The sequence below is a fragment of the Cyprinus carpio genome, chromosome A7 (assembly GCF_018340385.1).
Source record: "Cyprinus carpio isolate SPL01 chromosome A7, ASM1834038v1, whole genome shotgun sequence".
Taxonomy (NCBI): Eukaryota; Metazoa; Chordata; class Actinopteri; order Cypriniformes; family Cyprinidae; genus Cyprinus; species Cyprinus carpio.
Genome location: NC_056578.1, coordinates 29203169 through 29227188, shown reverse-complemented (window position 1 = coordinate 29227188; position 24020 = coordinate 29203169). Strand labels below are relative to the sequence as shown.

General features: G+C 39.8%; 2 protein-coding genes across 7 annotated transcripts in view; both read right to left on the bottom strand.

The window, feature by feature from the left end:
* LOC109049660 (cingulin-like protein 1) overlaps positions 1 to 6341 on the bottom strand; it is a 29330-nt gene extending 22989 nt beyond the window's left edge. For both annotated transcript variants that reach the window (XM_042760736.1, XM_042760737.1), the window contains exons 1-4: positions 6190 to 6341; positions 2487 to 4136; positions 1738 to 1832; positions 68 to 173 (exon numbers count right to left, since the gene is read on the bottom strand). In XM_042760736.1, the coding sequence (XP_042616670.1) occupies positions 68 to 173; positions 1738 to 1832; positions 2487 to 4085 (1800 nt within the window). In that variant the 5' untranslated portion in view covers positions 4086 to 4136; positions 6190 to 6341. The remainder of the gene's footprint in view (positions 1 to 67; positions 174 to 1737; positions 1833 to 2486; positions 4137 to 6189) is intronic.
* A 7683-nt stretch (positions 6342 to 14024) lies between these two features.
* Positions 14025 to 24020, bottom strand: part of LOC109092864 (transcription factor 12-like) — a 101004-nt gene continuing 91008 nt past the window's right edge. For 3 of the 5 annotated variants that reach the window (XM_042760731.1, XM_042760732.1, XM_042760734.1), the window contains 8 exons: positions 22805 to 22878; positions 22003 to 22074; positions 21440 to 21622; positions 18360 to 18474; positions 18030 to 18195; positions 17657 to 17889; positions 17202 to 17352; positions 14025 to 16674 (listed from right to left, as the gene is read on the bottom strand). In XM_042760731.1, coding sequence (XP_042616665.1) covers positions 17210 to 17352; positions 17657 to 17889; positions 18030 to 18195; positions 18360 to 18474; positions 21440 to 21622; positions 22003 to 22074; positions 22805 to 22878 — 986 coding nt within the window. In that variant the 3' untranslated portion in view covers positions 14025 to 16674; positions 17202 to 17209. The remainder of the gene's footprint in view (positions 16675 to 17201; positions 17353 to 17656; positions 17890 to 18029; positions 18196 to 18359; positions 18475 to 21439; positions 21623 to 22002; positions 22075 to 22804; positions 22879 to 24020) is intronic. The other 2 variants (XM_042760733.1, XM_042760735.1) reach the window with 1 other exon arrangement.

The following is a 24020-nucleotide window of genomic DNA, read 5'->3' as shown; positions in this document are numbered from 1 at the left end:
TCTTATAAGAGGCTCACAGTCTTAGCTGTTTGTTGAACCCAATTACAATGCCACAACAACGGCTCACTTTGTTGTCATCTTGCACGTTCCCAGCGGCCCGTGACTTCAAGGTCTGGATTTTTTCAAACACCAGGTTGACCTTTCTCTTGGTAGTGTCATCGTTATCGTTGCTCCTGCAAAACATGACACAAGTGCTCATAATTCATTCAGATGGTTTGAGAGTCCTTTTCTCTGAGCCAACATGTGTGTTGATAGTGTGAGTGTGTGTGTGTGTGTGTGTGTCTGTGTGAGTGACTGGATTGGAGTATAATCCCTGATATTTGCCTGTGGAGAGTACAGAGTACTCAGGCTTTGATGTGTCACCTTATGACCAGTCCACCCTAATTACTGCCTTCTTTTAAGTCACATGTCTTGGAGTGTGTGTCTGAGCAGGGAAAACATGCGGATACCCGCATGTTCCCAGGGCGCTCAAGTGATGCATCAGGGAAAAGCACAGAACATTGGGTTGCTGCCATGCATATACAGACTAAGCGTATCATTACATTTCACAAAGAGAGAGATGAAACCAACAGATCAGCACCGCCTCTCCTTCAAACACACACACCTCCCACAGAGTGGACTGTAATTAACGGTTTCATGACGTAAGCTGCTGTCGCCAGCAGACGTGTCATGTCACAACACTGCTGACAATATTTTTTCTCCTAATTACAGCTATCACAACCTTAACCTGATTCATATACGGCACGCGCCATTGAATGGTAACTAACTACTACCTCAGGACAAGATTTGCCTGCAGGGCTGGTTAATAAAATTGCAACTGACCAGAAGATATCTGATCCTAGATATGCAAGGCTTCATAGGGTTCATGGACACTGGTGTATAATCCGCTCTGCTCACCTCCCTCCAGGAAACATAAGGAAAGCAGAGAGGGTGGAAATTTGGGTGGAAATGTAGTCCTAGTAAAATAAAAGATTTGAGTTGTTGGCAGTGAGCTACTGTAAAAGTCTGGAACATCTAACAAGCAGTTTTCTTGAAAGTTTATCATAATAAATATGAAGAGGAAAATTAAGAAGCTGTTCTTTCATTAAAAGGGTGTGGAAGACAGAAGTGTGGGAGTTAGAATTGTGAGTGGATGATTCGATTGTACACAAATGAAGAAAAAATGTAGGGGAGGTCAAATTCTTGTAGTGTTATCATTATGTGTCAGACTATGGAAACTACCTTAAATTCCAAGAAAAATATCACTTCTCAGAAAAAAAAAAGAGTGAACACTATTGAGTAGGAAACAACCATAGACCAATAAGGACACAATTGTAACATTTATAATTTGTCAAAAACTTTTAAGTTGTGTGGTGAAACCAAAATGCATCAGAAATGGAAATTATACCATATAGAGGAGCCCTGCAGACCTTCATGACTGTTTGTTTAGGCCAATAATAATAATAATAATAATAATATGATTATATATATATAACTAGTAAAAAATAAATAAATGTTTTTGAAAGTTATTATAAATATGCGAGCATTAAAACTAAACTTCTTTAGAAAATGGTATATGCATATATTATAGGTTTTTAAAAGGGTTCTCCCTTTTCCTTTTCTCATTTGTCGTTGACTCATTTGTCGTTGACCAATTAATAAATATTCTAAGTTAATGTTTTTGACAAAAAAAAAATATTTTGAATTTGTTGATATGTTTAACAAATCCATATAAAACTATTTGGAAAGTGCACCCACCCATCTTTGAGGTAACTGAATAATATCTGCTTGGCAGTCTCTTCATTTGTTTGTTGTGAAAGCTCTTCTTGACCTTTCAGAAGATCAGGTGTCACCTGAGCAAAAAGATAAAAAAAGAAAAGAGATACATGTCATGATATGTATACATGCATAAAGCAAATTACTGGTCCCCCCATAATGGTGGTAAATATATGATGAGTGCCTTATTCTGTGTAAGAAGCCACACCATCTCACAGAAGGATTTACTTCAAACACTCGACTGACGTTATGAAGTGAGTTTGAAATAAAAACATGTTATTAAATGCAGTAGCCTCTCACTGCAGAACACAAGATCCAGGGGGTGTGGTTGGATCCACATCTAGGGGGTGGAGATTGGTAGGTTTAAGGGTGGAGATGGGTGGGTTTAGGGATCATGGGGTGGAGACAGGTAGGTTTAGGTATATGTAAGGTGGGAGGAGTTGGATCTAAATCCAACCACGCCCCCTGGATCTTGTGCTCGGCAGTGAGGGCCATCTCATTAAATGTGGTATTTTCACGTGCTTTCAGATGGAACAGCATTTACTACACAGAGCCATAGTTCTCTGACACACTACGCAAACAGCTTTCATTATCGCAGAACGATTTCTTTGAAAGCATGTGATTGAGATTTACTACTGATTACAGAACCGGCTTAACTGACAAGATGTGCATGACAATCACATTTGATTAATCGTGCAGCCCTAAGAATGAGGAAGACAATGTGTTCTTACCTGAGCATCCACTTCAGTGCTTGATGTTTTACCATTGACAGTGGGACGAGAAATTGATCCCATTTTCACACTTGAAAGGCACTTCATACTCTGTGATGGTTTGGCCTCTTCATTTTTCTTCTCTACAGGTGCTACAGAGGGACGACTCTGGGGATTCTTGTACCCTAAAATAGCAGCTGAAGAGTTGGAGACTGTGCCCTGGGGAGAGCCTGGAGCACTTTTAACTTGTGTCGTGTTTCTTAGGTTTATTCTGGGTCCAGCAGTGGAAGTTGGTGACATGGGGGAAGTCTTCACTCCAGCAGCCTTCTGCAGGAGCAGAGATGGGCGAAGGACATGCTCTGTAGACCTGCCTCGATTCCGGCTAACTTCATCCAAGTAGTCAGAGTCACCCCCAAGACTGAATGGCAAGGCGCTATCAACACTACGGGAACGCTTGCGGTCTTCTGGGTTAAGTCGATTCCTCCGCCCTGAGCGACCCCTGCGTTGTTGAGTCTCTTTACTGTCAAACTTCTTGATGAGCTCATCCACACCTGGGATGGAATCAGTATCAATGTCACGCCCTGTGCCAGGCAGGAAAGGTATGTAGCGCCGGTTTCCATGACGGTTGATAGTCTCTGCATAAAGCTGGTCCAACTGGTCTTCCATGGTTGGTGTCATGGAACCCATAGAGGAATTTCGGGAGGAGGAGGACTGTAGCACAGGGCCACTGGAGTCAGTACGGCGCAAGGGCAACACATCTGGTTCACGTCGACTTCGTTCCAAACTGGAGTTTGCACTACTCACTGAACTGGAAGGTCTAGAAGAGGCCTTGGTTTGGTCACTGAGGTTGCTGGCTATTGTAGATGGCTGAGAAATTGGGAGGCGTTGTGAAGGCTGAGTCCGTGTCTGGTAGAGCACTGGAGTCTTAAATGGTGGCTTAACCTGAGTTTGTGCTTGAACAGGGGGTTTCACCTGAGGCTGTGCCAGATCATGGTCTTTGGTTGGACCTGTTTGAGGTTGTACATTGAATGGGAGTGTCTGGGGACGAACCTGAGGTTGAGCGTGTCCAGTGTCATCTGGTAAAGATGGTTCTGGAACTTGGCTGGAGGATCTGGCTTGGCTCACAACTGGGGAGTCTGCTCTGGGTAGGGACCCTGGATAGGGATTTCGATTCTCAACTGAAGGCAGACTTTGAAAGCTATCAAGAGTATTGCTCTCAGGATCATATGGCTTAAGAATCTCTGGATGCTTTTGGAAGTTTAAAAGACTGGACTGCTTCTTAGGATCAGAAGTCCCATTGTGAGGACCTCCATGGAGCTTTGGAGACATAACGTCCATATATGGGCCTTCAGAAAGATTCTTCCTAGATCCTTTGAAATCATATTCATCATAATTGAATGGGCTTTCAGAATCCATATGTCCATTATCGTTTTGTGGCACTGCATAGGGGTTCGGTCCTCTGTCCTGGTTATTGAGGACCACATAGGGGTGTCCATCTATTCCTTGAACTCTGATACTGAGTCCATAAGTACCATTGCTCTGGCCTCTTGAGCGGGAAGGCTGCATATAGTCTTGTGATAGTCCAGTGTTTGGCATGCCACTAACTCTATAAGACTCCATCAGAAACACTGAACGAAGCAACCAAATATCTCTCTGTGGAGCAGCTCACCTCTGCAAACAAAGCAATAATCTCATTATTACACAAGTAGTTTGTGATGCTAAAAGTATCTTTGCATGTTAAAAATTACACAAGATGGTCTGGCACCATTTGATTATGCCATATAGTTTATCTTTTTCAGACTCAGAGTAAGATAATTGTACAAAATTTATGTATCAAGGCTTTTTAGAACCCAAATCAAAGTCAAAGTAAAGCTTTTAGTATAATCCTCCACCACAAACAAAGGTTGTTTGGACAAAACAGGACCTTGCTCGCGAGGCTTTGAAACATATCCATTGCTTGGATATGAAATTTATTCTGAGACAAACATTGACACAGGCACATGCCATAGTCTTTGTAGTTTTTCCAAGGAACTTGAGTTAGATGACGCCTTATAGTCTCTGATGTCATTACAAACAGTGCAACGATGACCGCTAACTTCATAAGAGCATGCCAAGCATGCAGAAAATTAAGTAATTTCAAATTAAGCCACTTTCAGACAGGTCTCAGGCTTTATAATCTCAATAACATTGACATTGCTGACTAAAGCTAACAGGGAGTGCAATGTGGGTTATATCTCAACAAAAACAAACGCTGGCAAAAAAATTAATTAAAAGTAAATGATGTCACTGCACAGTATGGGGGCTGTGTATGAAAGATAAGCGAAGTGGGGAAAAAACAGATGAAGTCAGATTTATTATTCAATTTTCTTGAAACAGCTGGTGACTAAATTGTTCATCAACAGCTTATATCTTTTATGGAAATAAAACAAAGTACAGCAATGAAGACATTTTCATGTAATTTGGTTCTCTGAGTACAACTTATTCAAAATGCTGACAATTTTGACTGCAAACATTTAAAAACACGCAGTTGCACTCCTACTGTGCTCATCAGTATCATCACGTCCAAAGAATTTCAGTGACATACGCAATGAACAACAGTATTGTGCCACAGGAATGGCAGGACACAAAGCTGCAAAAATATCACCCTATTACAGGCATCACACCAAGCAACTGGCTATTATCAGTTTCTTCTGGACCCCACTGATAACATCCTTTCACCTCAAAGACAACAAAAGGTTGCATGAGTCATTGTTACAACAGCAATGGTATGACCAAAGCATGCAGTGTATTACGGTGCATGCAACCTGTGAGATCCCTGAGCACTTGACAATGACGAAAAAAAAGTTGACATTGATTCATTTTCAATAAGCAAGTAAAAAAATCTGTTCAATGAAGAATGAAGGTGGAACTAGAGCTAAAAACCTACTACAGAAAACACTACATGAACACATAATAATAAAGAAGCAAGCCAAAAAGTAAAATTCTTCTCATCGGCCAACAAACTTATGACAGCAGAAGCGACTCAAACTTTCCAGCCCCATAGAAGGGGATGATAAAGAACAATAAGGGCAAGTTAAAAAGTGCCACAAGGACAAGAGCTCTGATGCAGAAAAAAAAGGATATGACACAATAGCCTCTTTCAGCTCCTGTATCACATGCACTATGTGCAGAGGGACTCAATGGTGTTAATGTAGCTCTTTTCCTCTCATTGTGTCCACTGGAAATGTGTAGCTCTGACAGGGAAGCTAACTCAGGCTGGGGAAACTCTTGCAGAGGACCTGCATTCCTCTTCCATGGAAACTCAAAACAGAGTTTTCTGGTGAAACCGTCTCATCAACTGTCTTAAGTTTAACTCTTATTACTAACTCCTAAACTTTGGCCTTTTCTATGCACTATGCAGCTAAATCATGCACATGGTTGTGCCAAGTTTTATTAATGAATTTATTTTTAATTGCTTTCTGCATTCTATTGCATTATGTTTTGCGTAATTAATACCCAACAATCATCCTAACAGATGCTCCAAGCACTGCAGTTTAATAATAGTTTTTTTTTTTTTTCATACAAGAACATTACCTGTCTGGTTGTTCATTAAAGTTAATGAATTTTAATTTCAATGTTTAATAACATTTATCTCACATCCCACCATATCGCCCAAATGCCTCTAGGATAACAGTGATTTGCACACTTTTTTGTTATAAAAACAAATTCCAAAAGCAGCACTTACCGCTGTTAGTCGTTTATCCAAAAATATGCGTTTATTTGTTGATCAAGCTCTGTAAATAGCTATGATACAAAGCGAAAGCTCCATCTCCTCTCAGTTGATCAAATAAGTCACTTGTTGCACGTCTTGTTTTCAGACTAGTTTTACTTCACGCGCACGGGCTATTGTAGAGCGTCAAGCCCCGCCCACACCCCGTCCCTCACTCTGCAGCCTGATTCACGATCAGCTGATCTGCGCTTGGACAGGACTGCAGATCACAGCCCTATTCGCGTTTCACCTGATCTCAAGACAGTGAGTGTAGGCCATCGAAGCCCTTGTGCTTCCAGTATCGGTGAAATCAAGGGTTTTCAGGAGATAATGAATTATTAGAAGAGGATAGAAAAAGTATTTGAGCCATTTTCAAGATGGGAACAAACGTGTCCTTCTTCACTATTAAAAACAACAACAACACTGAAGAAACCCCATTTTAGTAAAACATTTTAGTAAATATCGTGAAGCGAATAATAGCTTTCACATCATTCATATTGGATTGTTATTGTTATATCATGTATAATCTTCTAGGTAGCGAAAGGGTGCGCGTCTTTAAGAGCCTGTAAAATGGGTTTAATAATTTCGTTTTGAATATTTTTTAATTACAGGAATGTGCCTGAAAAATCCCCTGTTCCCTTCATCTGGTGTACTACTATTAAATTTACATGTGTTTATTATCTTATAAATAAGCACATATAAATTTAATAGTAAGCAGCAAGGCATAACAAATGTGTATATAGGAAGGCTTTTAGTAATAATAATTAGGCTATTTATATATAATATTATATATTATATTTATATATTATTAAATTCAAGATGTTTTTTATAATTAGTAATAATGTCAAGAAAAAAAAACACTTAGCCTACATATATTTGCCATATGCTTTTGTAGGGAAAAGAACTGAATTAAATTTTGCAGTGCTAGAATGAATATCGTGATAAAAAAAATTTGATGTAATAAAAATGTCAGATTTCTATGAGCATTATGAATACGCAATACCGTGCAGGCTAACTGCTGTATTTTCCTCCCCTGTGCATCTGGCCTTCACGAACTGTTAGACATTCACACTGACTAAATGACGCATTGACAGCTCTTCAGACTGACAGCGCCATCTAGTGATTGAGCACTGCAGACAGCTGATTTACATAATGCAAATAACAGCATTATAAACACAGTTCAACACCCTAGTGTCTTCACACTGTTAGAAAACTGATAGAAACACTGGATGGTGCCATTAATGTTAATGGAACAGCAATTACAATCAACCTCCCTTATATAAAAACAATACAACTGAATTAACTTCAACAAAACACAACTGATGATTAAGACAAAACTGTTGTACAGACAATGAATATAGGCCTACTAGTGAGCAGGAAGACGCACAGGCTGTTTTCTGAGGGTGCTGTGACAGACCCATGACTGTCCTCCCCCAATAAAACTGGTTTCTGACAGTTTAGGAAAGTGTTTCTGTTATGTATCACACTGAAGAAGAAAACCTTAGTTTCAACCTCCTTAATAAAATATATATATATAAATGGGTCACCAACTAGAGGAGCACCACAGGGTGATAACTTCACAAGCAATCATTTATCAACCATGTTTGCTTTGTTTTAATGTGCATAATTTTGGTGTCATTTAAGGGACAGTTCACCCCAAAATGCAAATTCTGTCCTTACTTACTCATCCTCATGTCATTTCCAAACCTGTTAGTAAGTTAGTTAGTAACAGAACTCATTTGTCCTGTAAACCTAACTGTCCTTACAGACCAAGCCCAGAACTAAGAGCAAAAACGTCTTGTGGGTATTTAGTGTAAGTACTGATGACTCCACACTTTGTCGTGGGTCTGCTGTGTTTTCATTTCTCTGTGTGGGTGCATTCGGTCTTGTAGCTGTGAGGACTGTGGAGTTTCAGGGAAACACAAAAGAAGCTCTATTTAAAATCCCTGCAGCAGGTTCAGCAGGGAGCGCTGTCTGTCCCCGTTTGGGGATCCGAGGGTCCGGACTTGTTCGAGCGAAGGAGGCGATGCTTTCGACATAAGGCTTCATACTTTCGTTCAGTTTGACTTCTTTAGAGTTTACATATTAGTGTTATTATACTCAGGGTGCGATTTGTGAAAGAAAACACGACGGGGATGCTTTTGAAAACAACGAATAAATTATAGTAAAAGCGAGCAAAGAAAATTTAGGCTACATCATCAAAGAATATTATCACTGACTTCAGTCTAGCGCGAGTTTAAGAACTCTTAAAAACTCCCCGTTAAACGCTGAAGCTGTCTATACACAGTATGATGATGAATCGCTTACTTACATGGTACGCACATCTGCACTTTGTTGATAATGAGAGAACTAGAGTGCAGAATTCAGTCAACGAGCGCGCGCCCTAAAATAAACTCCGCTGTTTCATTGATGACTCTGAACGCTTTTAATTGGCCACTGCATTCGTAAAGTTGACGGAATAGTGTGTGACTGGTTAAAATGCGCAACACTGTAAAAACACTTAAAAAGAAATGTGATGCAACATTTAAATGCAGGATTTAGATTTAATGCCGCAATCGACACTTTCTTCATTTCATTTTCAATTTATTCGCGACAGCCGTAATAGATGTCCAATTTGATAGTATTTCTGCCCCAAGTCCCCATTAATTTCCAATCTGTGGCCAGAGGAACGCTCCAGCTGTTACAGTTGAAATTATATACTAATAATTATGAATTATTATTTGATCTTGAAAAACTTTGAATAAATAGATTGGATATCTTAATTCTTGGTTATTGGTAATTTCTGTCAGCCTGCCCGGAATGCAAGATCATGCAAAGACAATTGGCTCAATTTTCTTTCAGCTATTCCACAGTAAGGGTTTAAAAATGGGCTTGAAAATCTTACAAAATGACACTTTTTTTCTATCAACCAATAACGAGGTGCGTAGCTTCAGAAAATGCTGATCATCGACCTCAGACTAAATGTTTCATGAACTATGCATTGTCTGATCATCTTACTAAAATAATAAAAACAGATAGGCCTTAATAACATGAAAACAACTACCGTATGCCGCAATACTGTAGCTGTCACGATTACTGATCCCTGGTTTGTCCACTAGAGGGCATTACTGCCCAGATTTTTCTGGCTCACGAACTACATGTCCCATAATCCTTTACCCAGTCTCATCAGCACTCATTGTTTGCACCTGTGTCTCATTAGCCTTGTTAGTTCACCCCAGTTCTCTCTGTTCTTGGCTAAGTCTTGTACAGTCATGGCCAAAATTCACATAGTTTCTAGATTATTGTGTAGAGTGATAAGATGCATTTTACATAATTGCTAAAAGCTTCACTGGCCAAAAAAATGTACTTTTCACAAAAAAAAAAAAAAAAAAATCACTATTTTTTGATCCTGACACAAAATGACCAGCTAGCATTAATTGACTAATCATATCAGGAGCACATGTGAAAGTGTGAATGAGTACTAGTCAGGTTAATGACTATCATACTAATTAGATTGTAAGAGCAGACTGATTGCTATAAAAGGAGGGAAGAAGCACTTCCAATCATTGTGTTCTTGTTAGCAATGGTTACCTCCAAAGAAACATGTGCAGCCATCATCGCTTTGCATCAAAATGGCCTCACATGCAAGGAAACTGCTAAAAAAGAATAATGCACCTGAAAGGACCATTAACCAGATCATCAAGAACTTCAAGGAGAGAGGTTCGACTGCAGTGAAGAAGTCTTCAGGACGTCCCAAAGTGTGCAGCAAGCTCCAGGACCGTCTCCTCCTGAGGAGTCAGCTACAGAATCGAGTCACCAGCAGTGCAGAGCTTGCTCAGGAACGGCAGCAGGTTGGTGTGAGAGCATCTGCACGCACAGTGAGGAGAAGACTTTTGGACAACGGCCTGGTGTCAAGAAGGGCAGCAAAGAAGCACTTCTCTCCAAGAAACACATCAAGGACAGACTGAAATTCTGCAGGAAGTACAAAGATTGGACTGCAGAATACCGGTGCAAAGTTATTTTCTCTGATGAAGCTCCCTTCTGACTGTTTGGGACATCTGGAATATCGATTGTTCGGAGAAGAAAAGGTGAATGCTACCATGAGTCCTGTGTTGTGCCAACAGTGAAGCATCCTGAGACCATCCTTGTGTGGGGTTGCTTTTTTAACCAAAGGAGTGTACTCTCTCATAATTCTGCCCAAAAATCCATGCATTTTCCAGCATAATGGAGCACCATGTCCCAAAGCAACAGTGATTAAAGAAGTTGCTTGAAGATCATTACGTTGAAATTTTGTATCCGTGGCCAGGAAACTCCCCGGATCTCAATCCCATAGAGAACCTGTGGTCAGTCCTCAAAAGGCGAGTGGAGAAGCAGAAGCCAACAAATTGTGATCAACTCCAAGAACTAATAAGGCAAGAATGGATCACCATCAGTCAGGATTTGGTCCAGAAGCTAATATCCAGCATGTCAGAGCGAATTGAGAGGTTATGAAGAATAGGGGCAACACTGTAAATATTGACTCATTTATTTTTATATATATATATATATATATATATATATATATATATATATATATATATATATATATATATAAATTATTAAAAAAAAAAATGCCTTTTATAACTTATGCTTATTGTGTTTTTTTTTTTTTTTTTTTTTTTTGTATACCGTGGAAAGATAATCTACAAATACTGAAGCAGCAAACTTTGACCATGACTGTATACTTCAGCATTGATATGCCCATCTTCCTTATCTTGGTTCCTGGTTTTGTTTCCCTGCCTGTCTCTGGATTACCTTGCCTGTGTTTTTTCCCCTGTTGCTATTGTTTGGACTGATTGCACGTTTTGAGCTTTGACTGATTTAGACTTTGATTGTGCATTACCCCTTTAATAAATACTGCATTTGGGGCTCATTCTTCATACTCGCTTAATACATCTGAGAGGATTTGAAATATGCCAGATCTTCTAATCGTGATAACCGATCTCTGGCTAATTTGGTTCTTCAAACCAATTTGCGGATTTGATTAAGTGAACTAAAATATATAAATGTTATAATAGATAAATTAAATGTGCCCTTCTTTAAATGTATTTATGACATAATTCCCAATTATTTATATTTACAATTTTTAGTATATGTACAGGCTTTACATTTTTATTTCAATGTTGTAATTAGGAATTCATGTAATTTTATCTTTGAAGCAGATTTAATTAAAATTTCTTAAGGGTCAAGATCAAGTTACCTGCATCTCCTGCACTCCATCAAGCCACTCCCATAATGACTGTCAGCACTCCAATTAATGCACTACTCGGATTAACTGTACAGCATGTGTGTAAGACTAATACAATTATAAAGTAATTATGTTCTCACAAATAAATCTTTCAATGTCTATTGTTTTTTTGTTAACATGATATTATAATTTTTTTTTTTTATTAATTTTTTTATTATTATTTTTTTTGATTGTTTATAATTTTTTAGGGTTATTTTTTTTATAATTTGCAGTGGCTGGAATAGATTTTAAATATCAATTCCACAAGATGCAATCTAATCCTATTTACATGAAATAAGCCTGCTCCTGAGCAAGTTTAAGTTTACAGACCCGTTGCTATGACAGCAAGTCCAGCATGAGCTTCGAAGAACCAAATAATCCAAGATTATGCCAGATTGTCAACAATCAAATCCAGCTAACTGAGTTAGTGACGTACAACCTTTGTGTACCTGTGCAGGTTCATGACAGTATATAACAGTTGCAAATAATTAAGTTGCTTGCTGTAGCTATATCCATACATTTTTGAGATTAAATTTAGTTCATAATTAAAAATATTTATTTTTACAGTGACCTCAATATCAGTTCAATAGATTAAGTAAGAATGTATGATTTTAAATTGTTAGAAAAAGTCAAGAACTCTGACACTGGACTGACCAAAATGCTAATTTCAAGGAGTGGATATCAACTTTTAAAGAGAGCTACTTTTCAGCCTAGATTAATTTTATGCTAGATAATAGTTTATCAAGAGCTCTCACTTTAAATGCATCACTTAAAAAGGTCATGGGACACCAATTGAACAGAATTGGTGTAGGGCCACGGTTTGGCTGATAAGCAGCACCGTAAAACTGGTATACTGTAATATAAGCAAGTATTAGTAATACTATTGCATTAGTACCTGTTTAAAAGAATTTAGTTAATGTATTTTAAAATCTGGTAAATATAAATGTCTGGTACAGAGAACCATAACCGTGCTCATCAAATGTAAACCCAGTAGCGATTTCACTGAAAGGAAAAGAGTCAGCAGGAACGTCATGATCAGATGCGTGTCACCCTGAGAGAACCTTGTTTGTGGTCCAGCAGGAGAAGCCAAAATGTTCCTGTCAGCAAGCCCACCATGACACTCCCTCGCTGCGCTGTCCCAGGCAGCCAGATCCACAGGAAGTTAGCTCGCAAACATGGTGGTCCCATGCTTATAAAACATTGCCCATTTTTTCTAGTTGACTGCAAGTAAACACTCCAGTGCATGGTTTTGATAAAGGCAGGAAGGAATATGCACACAGTCATGCAAACACACACACACACAGAAAGGAAATGGGACAAAGCCTTCCCACCCAGCCAGCCAGCGGAGTTGGAGCGGCCTCTGGATGAGGTGTCGAGTTGGAAGGCTGACAGAGTCGGAATTGGCCGAGGTCTCTTCAGCATTTAACAACCTCTTCCCCAGTGCTGTTTCTGTCTCAGAGCAGATCTGGGGCCCAACCTGTCAGCACAGGACAAATCCAATGAGAATACGTCTCTCATACACATGTACAGAGACATAATTTAGGGCAGATGTGTAAGCCAAGGAGATGAGTACTGGGATTTCGTTTAATTGGACAGCCAGGACTGATGTCATTGTATAAAAATGTACGGATGAGATGAAAAATTAGAAATAAACAGAGCGAACTGTTATTAGAGTTTCATGAGGTAGAGCGGAAGTTGCATTGCGCAGAAAGACTGGCTGTAAATCATTCACTACTACTGGGACAAAACAGGTGCTCCCACATTTCAGAACTGACAGAAATGGGAAAAACAAATAATTTCATTAGGAAGCAAAGTCAGTTAACACTGGGAATACGTGGGATTATGCACACACCCCACGATGAAAGAGTATCAGTCAAGACTGTATTACTCCAATGTTATTTTCCCATGATCATTCACTAGAGACAAAGTATGTTTGTCTTTCAGTCAAGTTAAAGACAGATGCTGAACTCTTAACTGAAATTTGAATCACTCTTTAAAGAAAATGATTAAAACATTTTTTCCAAACAATAAAAGCCAAAAAGGCTACACCTTTTTTTACCCTTCAAATATTGCATTGTGTGTTTTCACACTACAATGAAAACAGAAAAGGGCTCTATAGTGCTTTTGAAAGAAAATGAAGAACAGTGTTTGTGAAGTTCTTTAAATAGACTTCATAGGAAAGTCCACCCAAAAATGAAAAATTATCATTTACTCACCCTCAACACAAAACTCAACAGTTTTGGTTTCCTTTAACTTCCATGATATTTTTTTGGCCATATAATGGAAGTCAATGGGAACTGTTTGGTTACCAAAATTCTTCAAAATATCTTTTTTTTTTAATGTTCCACAGAACAAAGTCAGTCATAAATGATGACAGTTTTTTTAAAGCTTATTTGTATATGTATAAAAATCATTTGAAAAGCCCAGCACACGCAATTCCAAGCTGTGACTCAAAAAATCAGATATGAGTGCTATTAAGTTATGTATTTTAATCCAGTTTTGCTGTATAAAGTTGTAGATTAAAACCAAAAGCTAAAAGAGGAAAATAAAGGCACATACAATTGAGTTAAAAAAGATGGCACATTTATTGCTACATAAATGTTATATACATATTGTGTTTTCTGTTACAGAGACAGAAAAAAAAGAAAAAGAATTCGACTTCTTACTGCTGGTTTTCTGATGTGCATTGACAATACCTTGAATTTTGACATGGGTACAGATCTTTCATCAACCAACAATGCAGACTGGACACAGAGATGGAGAGCACATCCTCTGGAACATCGAGCTCGTACAATACCCCACACGTACTAGACTGCGAGCTACAATCCTACTTATGTTCTTAAGATGCTATCCATAATCTTTTTTATAATAATGGACAGGTTATGGTAAATAACCGTACATTTTTTTTTTACTATCTAATATAGTAAAATAAAGTAAGAAATTTTTTACTCAAAACTTTTGATTTCAAAAATCTAGAAAGAGTAATATTTAGAATTCAAGAAATGTTCTTACAATATTATTGTATAAAAGACTAACTATACTGAAAAATAAGCCAAATGTTTTTTTTTTATCCTTTTCTGTTATGAGGGAAAGCATCAGGGCATACAGCAAAATCTAACATATCCAACAGAGGAAAAACAGAACAGAAAAAAGGAAAAGGGAGAAAAAAAAACAGGGAAAACAAAACAACAGACAAAAAGATGACTCATAACCTTGATTAATTTTTTTGCCGGCAAAAATACAAGCTCTTGAATACTGAAATGTATAACAAGGCCACAAAGACTAGTGGATTTCACGATAATTTTGTTAAGGAAGGAAACTCCACAAAGCAAAGAAAGCGAGAAAAAAAAAAAAACCCCACAGAAGGAAAATAATGCTGATGTTCTGAAATCTTTCCTTAAGTTTTGTTCTTTTGACTTCGTATTCGAGAGTGATTCATAAGAGAATGTGGCAGTCTTGTTTCAATGGTGTGAACACATGGAAGACAAACAGACAGGGCAGAAAAAGAGCTCCCAAGCAAGACTTAAAAAAAAAAGAAAAAGTTTTGGTCTTAAAGAAAAACGCATACTTTATAAAATGAAAGTGGTGACTGCTGCTTTCTTTAGATTTACAAAGAAAACAAATAACGGCAGAGAAAAATCCTGATCCAGACTGGCTTTGTTCATCATTTCCACTGTTTGCTGATTTTGATGCTTCACAGCGTTTGAATTCACAGAGCTTCTCTTTTTCCAACAGACATTGCGCTCACATTCTGCTGATCGAGTATCAAGTACTTCAATGCATGAGGGGAAAGACAAAGCCATTCTAAGTAACTTAGAACATCCTTCTATTTTCACACGACAAATATACGCTTTACTATGAAGCCTAGAGAGTTGCTTTGTATACAATTACAAATAAACAAAAAATAAAATGTGGTTACTTTAAGTCTTTTTTTTCTCTTTTTTTTTTTTTTTTAATTGTTAATGGTTTTAGAAAAACAAAAGAACACAAAACAAAACTTCAATTCAGGCCAGGTGAATGAATGGTCTTCGTTTGAAATCCAACTCTTTTCCAACAGTGCCATGTCTCACGATATAACAGAGATTGCATAACCACGGCTGTTCGACCAAATAAAGTAACGTCTCAATACAAACAAACTGAATCGGAAATACGTCTTTCTCTTTACCCATAACACTATATGGCAAAGGAGTCAAAAGGACGAGACTGCGTCCCTTTTCCCGTTTAAGACACTAAGAAATATGCAGGGAATGCTGGGGTTTTGTATCTTTCTGCTTTCCGTATCTGTACTGCTCACTAATGAGTATAAACATGCCAGCTTGTGTTTGACCTTTGACCTTTCAGTAAAGCCAGAGTTTGCCGTTCCACCTTCGTCTCCACGACACAGGGAATCTGGTCGAAAAAGCACAGGCTGATCTCTCATTCATAACTTTCTGTCTGTGATGAGGACTCTACACTATCAACATACGTCATACAGAATTAGGTAGTTTTGGTTTCTCATGCTGCTATTTGTGGAATGAATGTATGATAAATATAAATAATATATTATTTATTTTTTCTTTTTTTAGACACAGGGATCCTTGAGTCTTTGAAAGTTCAAACGTCATCAGATTCTTTCACGAGGGCATGGAATTTGATCTGAATATGTTAATCTCATCGATTGGAGAGAGGCTGCGGACAGCACACGACAAACTGCAGATCTACTGAAACGCCACCAGCTTCTCATAGCAATGTCAGAACTTTCCCTTTAAACACAGACTTACAGCTCAGTAACATAATAAATAGGAAAAAAACAAACAAACAAACAAACCAAAAAGAAAAGAAAAGAAGAAGAAGAAAAAACAACTGCTGTTACAATGCATTCGTCAATTCAGTTTAGGCACAAGGCAACTTCCACGTAGAGGGTGGAGGGGGTGGAGACAGTCTCTGATTGTACAGCTGCGGCACACGGCTTGCAGACAGCGATATGTGCTGAGGGGCTTTTATGCTTGATTTTTTTTTTCTTCTCTGGTGGGCAGAAAGTTGCTTATCGATATGGGATGTCTTCACTGGGAGCTGGGCACTTGCCAGTTTTCTTCTATCTCAGGATTGCTTAACGGTGGAATTTTGCTTCGAGAGGTCTGTCTTTTCAAATTTGTGTCACAAACTGTGAGTCCTGTCCGCCCGTGGAAAGCAAGGTCACCGACTCTGTCTAACACACTCCATCGGGATCATTTGATCTGAAAGTGAGGGAAAGATAAGGACACTGCTTATGACCAACTGTACTGACACTCAAATCACATTCTCATGTGTATGCAGTACCATTTTAAAGTTTGGGATTAGTACGATTACTTTTTTTTTTTTTTTTTTTTTAAGAAATTTATACTTTTCATTCAGCAAGGATGCATTGAATCGATCATAAGTGACGGTAAAGACATTCATAATAAATGTTGTTCTTTTTAACTTTCTATCCATCCTGAAATCCTTAAAGAAATGGGTTGTACAACAATATTATGCAGCAACCGATATTGCAGAAACAAAATTTTTTGAGGACCAAATCAGCATATTAGCATATCATTTGACACTGAAGACTGGAGTAATGGCAAAAAAAAATAACTTTGCATCACAGGAATAAATGACATAAAAAAATAAGATTTTTTTTTTTTGATCAATTAAATGCATAAGAGACTTGTGGTCTCCTGCTAGTGGTGTCGTGTTTTAACCACCTGCCCACTTTACATCTCTGTGTGGAGCTGGTCGTGCTTACCTGGCTGTTCACAGATGGCCCATGGGGTTGGATGTGTCTGTGAGGCCCGGGTGCACAGGCGGGTGGGCTTGCTGGGGGTCACCTGAAACCCCTGACACTTTCTCTTCCTCCCTTCTCTTAAGGCAGGCTGCTTTGGGGTTTAGGTTCCTCTCTGCACACAGGAGAACTCATATTATCTCACCATAGTTCATAATGAAAGACTGAAAAAAAGGAATCATAACACTCATTCAAAGCTTTCACTGCCTACAGCTCTTTGAGAACTGCTGAACTGATAAATATAAATTAGAGCTGTTGTCAAGGGTCCTATAATATTACTGATAAACCTGCCAGTGGAGATTACCATACCGACCTGTGAATCATATTTACTGATTATATTTCAGCAATCATGATGTGTCTGTTTAGAATCAGAACTAGTGATGCCAGATTTGTGAATTAATAGCAGTACAGTGCCTGACCTCTGACTTGTTGTTCGAGGCTGAGAATGACAGCGACGGCCTGGTGAAGAATGAGCAGTTTGGTCTGGGGCTTCTCGCTCTTCAGGTGCAGCTGACACATGCGGCCCAGCTCTTTGAACGCCTCGTTGATGTCCCGGACTCGCAGCCTCTCTCGGGCGTTGTTGGCCATCCTCCTCTCTCGCTCGCGCTCTGCCTTCTGCTCGGGGTTCAGGTCCTCGTCTTCATTGATACTGCTGCAGAAACATTCACAACTCTCAGACAGGATGGAGGGAACAATGTGGCCTCGACACCTGAACACTGCACCTGTATGTGCTTGATGTGACATTTAATTTCAAAACTACAGGCATTGAGTCAATAGAAGTGGTTGCCTTGCCTTGTTCGAGTGCTTCCCCGATTCTGCTTCATATCCCTTTTTTCACTCTCGTCGTCTGATTTGAGGTCGTCGGAGGAGTGGCTATCATGCATTTCATCTTTTTCATGATTCTCGACTTTCAGGTCCAGAGGAGGAGCAATTTGACTGGCCAGAGCACTAACGAGTCCTGTCACACACAATGAAAGTACACAGATACTTCAACACTTGACATCTTAAATGCAGCGCTTTGTGACTTGTTGTCATAAAACTGCATATGAATCATAACTGAAGAGGCAATACAAAAACAAAACAATAATTTAAAATAAAGTGGCATAAAAAAAAGCTTCCAACCTCTGAATGTGTCTGCCTGGTGGCTGAGCTCCGAGCTGGAGGTGGAACCGGCGTTGGTCTGCAGGCCGCCGTGGTTGTTGTTCAGGCTGACGGTCTCTTCGCGGTGAACAGAGCCCTGTCAGAACAGATAGCCATAAATACACGAGGCAGAGAACAGAGCAAAAACATCAAGAGTCCCTCTGATCATGAAGCCATCTGATCAGTGCCGAGAAAACAAAAGTGATTTACATTAAATCGGGGGAGAGACAGATCTTGGACTTCAAAGCTGAGAGAGTCTCTGTGTCCCTACTGTAGAGTGTGACCTCCCCTCTGAAGAACTGAGTGGTATTCACACTACAAAGAATGACCTTCACAGCCCCAAATTCATGCTCAGAGAGACACACGGCACTTCAGTCCTGAGCTCTGACTCTGTCCCACCAAAAACACTCTCATGTTGTTTTCAATTTGAAAGCGTGAGTCTATACTTTGAGAGGCAGGTTGATTGTAACATGACACTGGACTGGAAGCAGAGAACAACAGGTCAGTGTTGCACTGAAAATGCACTGTTGCATTGTGAACAGTATGAGAGTAAATTCATTTTGATTTCAAGCTGACTTGAAAGATCAGTTTCATATAATTTTTAAATAGACACCCAGACAACATTTGTCAGCATTTATATGTAGAAAAACTATCCATCAAAACAAATGTCTAACATTCACATGTGGATACGGCAACAAACAATCTGTCCTTTCATGCTGAACATCAAATGACAGTTTGACCAGCATTCGTCACTGGTGGCTTCCAAATGCATCTGGATTTGATCAATATCTTGCCATGTGATTAGCGACGCAGTGGAGTAGAAACCACTGCAGCCCCCTTCCAACTCTCTTCCTTCCACCCCTGCTGCAGCCGGCGGGAGTTTCCTTTTTGAGGATCCACGCGATTGGGAGTCATGGCAAAAGAAGAGAAAGGAGAAGAAATGGGGTGAAGGGGGGAGGAGATGTCTTTTCCCCCCTTTTCCTTCAGGAATGCGTTTCTAAGTCACTGTTGGCCTCTGTTAACCTCCGTGCCGCCCAGGCCCGAACCCCTTCCCCCACGCTCTAATCTCAGCACCACTCTCAACAGGTGTCCAAACAACTCTTTGTCTGTGGCAGGGGTGGAGGAGGGGGGTGCCAACCAAAGAAGACGGCCATTTTCCTGTCTGGGCTTGATTACCATACAGCTGAGGCGCTCAGACACATATGACTAAAGCGTCAGATTTCCTGAGTTGTTAAAAAAGACGAGGGAGGAAAAAAGAAAAGAGGGGAGACAGAAAGAGAAAAGAGTGCGCCAAAATAAAAGCACACTGGCCGTGCTGAATCAGGACCTTGTCTGAGTGTGTGTTTGGGTCGAGCATTGAGCACAGAGCTCTGTTTGTGTGTGTATGAACACGCAGTCCACTGACAGCAGTGTGACAGCTCCCGCGCAGACGAATGGATCGTGACACAACCACAGCACTGCTCTGTCACTCTGCTGCAATCTCCTCTCTTCTGCCTGAATAAAACGCACCTCTGTTCATCATGATTGTAAACAAGCCAAAAAGTCGTGAACATCACTTTTGTTAGTATGTTGCAAACCAGAGAATGAATGAATTGTTGTTGTAAATTACATAACCTTCTTTCTATGGAATCTAAAAGAAGATATTTTGAAGAAAGCTGGCAACCAAATCATGCTAATGACCACTGACTCCACTGTATGGAAAAAGCACATTTCTCAAAATATCTTTTTTTTCACAGAAGAAAATCATACAGGTTTAGAACAGTGAGGTTGGTAAATAATGACAGAATTTTGGGTGAACAAAATGTATTAATATGGACTTAATTATAATTTACATTGTTTTTATTGCACTGAATAATCTCTCTTCTTCTAATTTGTTTTTAATACATTTAAAATATATTTTTGTTGATTTTTTTTGTCTTATGCATCTGTTAGAATTATATTATGATTTTTTAAAATCCTACTGATTTACAGCACTTTGAACTACTATTATTATGAAGATATCTGATGTTTAATATACACTTGATTTTGGACCAATCATGGACCAAATTTGTTTTTCAGTTGGATTTCTAAATGCGTTTCTTTTAGATTGGGACTATGAAATATTATTGGCACACATAGAGAGGCTTGTGTGAAGAGGAGAGGAAACTATAAAAAATATATTTATTTATACAAAACGACTTTTCTAATTGTACATGTTGAGTATGTCAAACTTTGTTTATCTTGAGCCGTCAATAAACAGTTCTATGAAAGCTTCACTAACATGTGATACAGCATTCCAGACATTAACTGTCTGTTTGAAACATTAAATGAGAACAGCGGGTTGTTCATCAGGAAATTTCAGATCTTCGTGGTCAGCTAGACTTTCCACTGTAGTGGTCATTCATGAAAACATTTCTGAGTGTTGCTTTAGTCTTCGGACAAAAACAAAGAGGTCAGTGTCAGTTCATTTGAAAGCACATAAAGTTGAAAGAAAATACAGAAAAAAAGGTAATGATTATTTCCTATTATGGGGAAACCACTGGGAAAGGCCTCCCTCGCTTGTTCCGACTAATACAGCTGTACACAAATCTCTCTGTAGAAGGGAATGAATGTCATGGGATGGTGGGGGAGATACAGAATGCTTTAGTTTCAGCAGGTCTCACACCACGCAGGTCCCCACAGCCCCAGCGAGCCACGGTGCGGAAATGTCTTCCAGACAGCCACTAATATACTAGATTCTACTGTGACTGCTTTTCCCATTCAGCCTGAGGAACGCAGCTCAAGGGGGGAGAATGAGCTTCGGTCCAGCCATTACGTTTATGGAAACTATGTGGGTTTAAGTTAAACTGCTCTCAGTGGAAAATAGTTCAGTTTCAGCACACGGCCAGGCCTTCATTTTAAACAGGTGGCTTAACTCTGTTTATTAGCCTATTTGGAGAGGCACAATGAAAAAACTCATGCATTTCTCCCCCTATTGCCTGTAATAACTGGACGAGACTTTGACCTCAAAAGCAATGAGACATTTATAATGCTCTGAGACACATAAGCCAAAGTTTCCTTTGTGACGGTGGAGTTTTCCTTACCATTTGTGCTGTTCGGTTGGTGACCAATCCAGAAGCTGGGAAACTGTTGCCGATGGCTGAGATTGGCCCGTTGTGTACTTGTCCTAACAGGCTGTGGATATCGCTAGACAGGGTGGCAGTGGAGCCCACAGCGTGATTCCGCAGGACACGGATTGCATCATCCAGCCTGTCCTCCATCCGGGACTGAAATGAGCGATGGAGAACAAGGCGAAGTGGAGGGAGAGAGAGAGAGAAAAACACAAACGTAAATGAAAACAAATATCAATAGAGACTTTAAAGACATAGAATTATGAAATGGCAAACACTGTAAAAGTAAAGGAACATTTGAAAACAGAAAAGAAGAGAAAAAGTGAAAGGCTATGACACTTATCTGCTGGAATAACAACTAACTGCAATGTGTTTTTCAAATGTATTCAATGTATTAACATCATCAAAGACCAATAAAAGATGAAATGGCAAATTAACAAAAGCATAAAACAGAAAAAGCACAGCCAAATCAAAAGAAAGCCGATGGCTGAATGGAAAAGAAGGACAGGACGTGACTGTCTGAAGAGCGGGAATACCTCGCAGACATCCTTTAAGAAGGACATGGCATCCTGCAGATGCTCATGAAGCTGCTGGTGCACACGATTTTTCTACAGTCAGACAGGAAGAGGAGAGACACGTACAGTGAGAGACGAGACAGAAAGACTGCAGAGAGAAGCAAGCAGAGTTTACAAGAGCTCGGCAGAGAAAGAGGGCAAAGGATCGAAGCGGAGCGCTGAATGCCATCATCTTGGTACTTGTTGAGGTAACTAATTACAATGAGCCATGCTTCACTCTGCCGATCACAGCTCGTTTCCTGTTTCCTGGAGGGCCGCTGCTCATGGACAGTCCATAAAAATGCACTTGCAGCTGGCATACAAGTATCAGAGTAAATATTTATCTACACACCCCATAGTGTGAATGTATGACGTGGGAAGAAAAGTGTGTGCATGTGTGTGTAAACTGATCTGCTGTTGTGGCTCAGCTCCCCAGTCAGCCCTGGAATCCCGCGGCAGTGGCTGAACACAGCAGCTGCCAGCACCCCACCCCCATCACACACCCTAACCAATCCCTAACCACCCCACCTTCACACACCCCGACCAATCTCCAACTACCCCGGACGAGAGAGGACAGATGGCAGGAGACACGCCTCAAGGGACGAGTATTGTTCGGTCCCCACAGCCCCCTCCCAGTCCCAGTCCCGCTCCTGACATTTGTCAGCCAGGAATGTCCATGTAAAGCTATCCCCTGCCCTCCAAAAGCAAGTCATCTACTGACACAGTGTCCATTAAAAAGTGCTCAGCGCCAAGGGGAGGGGAGGATGAGTAAGAGCGCTCTTACCAGAGAGTGAAGGGAGTTCTCGTAGTTTGGGGAGGAAGGAGCCTGTCCAGTTGCACGGGGCCACTGTGTTGTACCTGCGGACAGAGGAAGAGAAATGTTTTAAGTCACTTGACACATTACAACAAGCTGGCTTCACTACAAAAGGTGAAAAGTAATAATCTGAAATGAATGAACAATTGACATCAGTGTTTTCTGCACCACGTGTCGACTTGTGACGATGCAAAAACTGCAAAAACACTGCACGCAAAAACAAACGAGTCCAATTCATGAACAAATGATTATGATCGGATTCTTTTAATGAACGCACTAGTTATCGTTTAAGGAACATCTTAGCTGTAACATATGGCATTTAAATAAATAAATATAAAAAATACAGATTTAAGAGAGTCAAAAAAAAAAAATTCATTGTTGGTGACTGAAATAAATGGCATTTGATAATATAATATAATATACATTTTATTTAAAAGATTCATAAAACTCATGCACTCATACACATTTACAACAGACTAAAACTCATTTCCTCTCCTGACTGATTCCAGCTATTCTCAACGTGGGCTGTTTTCCTTTAGGTCTCCAGACACATCATTTCCTATGACTGGGTCATATCCTGCAATGTGAGAAGGGTTCGAGGATGACCCTTACACGCATACATACACAAACCAGTGCTGAGGGACATCTCCTACTTCCTCTCATTAATGAAATCATGCCTAAAAAAACCTGGGAGAACAATGCAGGACTGCGATAAGGGCGATGACTCGGACCCTGAACGTCTTTCCCTTGACTCTAATACTGCATGAGCTCAAAGGAGGAGCTCGATATTCTAGACGTAACAGGATGAGACCATGACTCTCTCTCAGACCTCAACTTGCACAAACAAACTACTGGACGGTGAGCGGTGATGTGACCAATCTCATGTCAGACAGTTCCAGGGAAAAGAAAAAGCACAGTTTTGCCACATTATTCAAGTAGCAGAATAAGATTTTATTTGGCTTGGTCACATTCTCAGCCCCCAGATGTTTCGCTTTCTTTTTTTCCCTCCAAAATCCACTCAGTTGCTGGAAGAATTCAGTGAATGTGTTTTTGTTCTGTGGCAGTTTGTGTGAGGCTGGAAGGGACTATAATGAGGACGTAAATGACTTTGGTCTGGTCTCGGTCTAAACGTGCTGATTCTGACTGGCCATTAATCAACACCGCTCTAAAAGAATGCACATCTGCT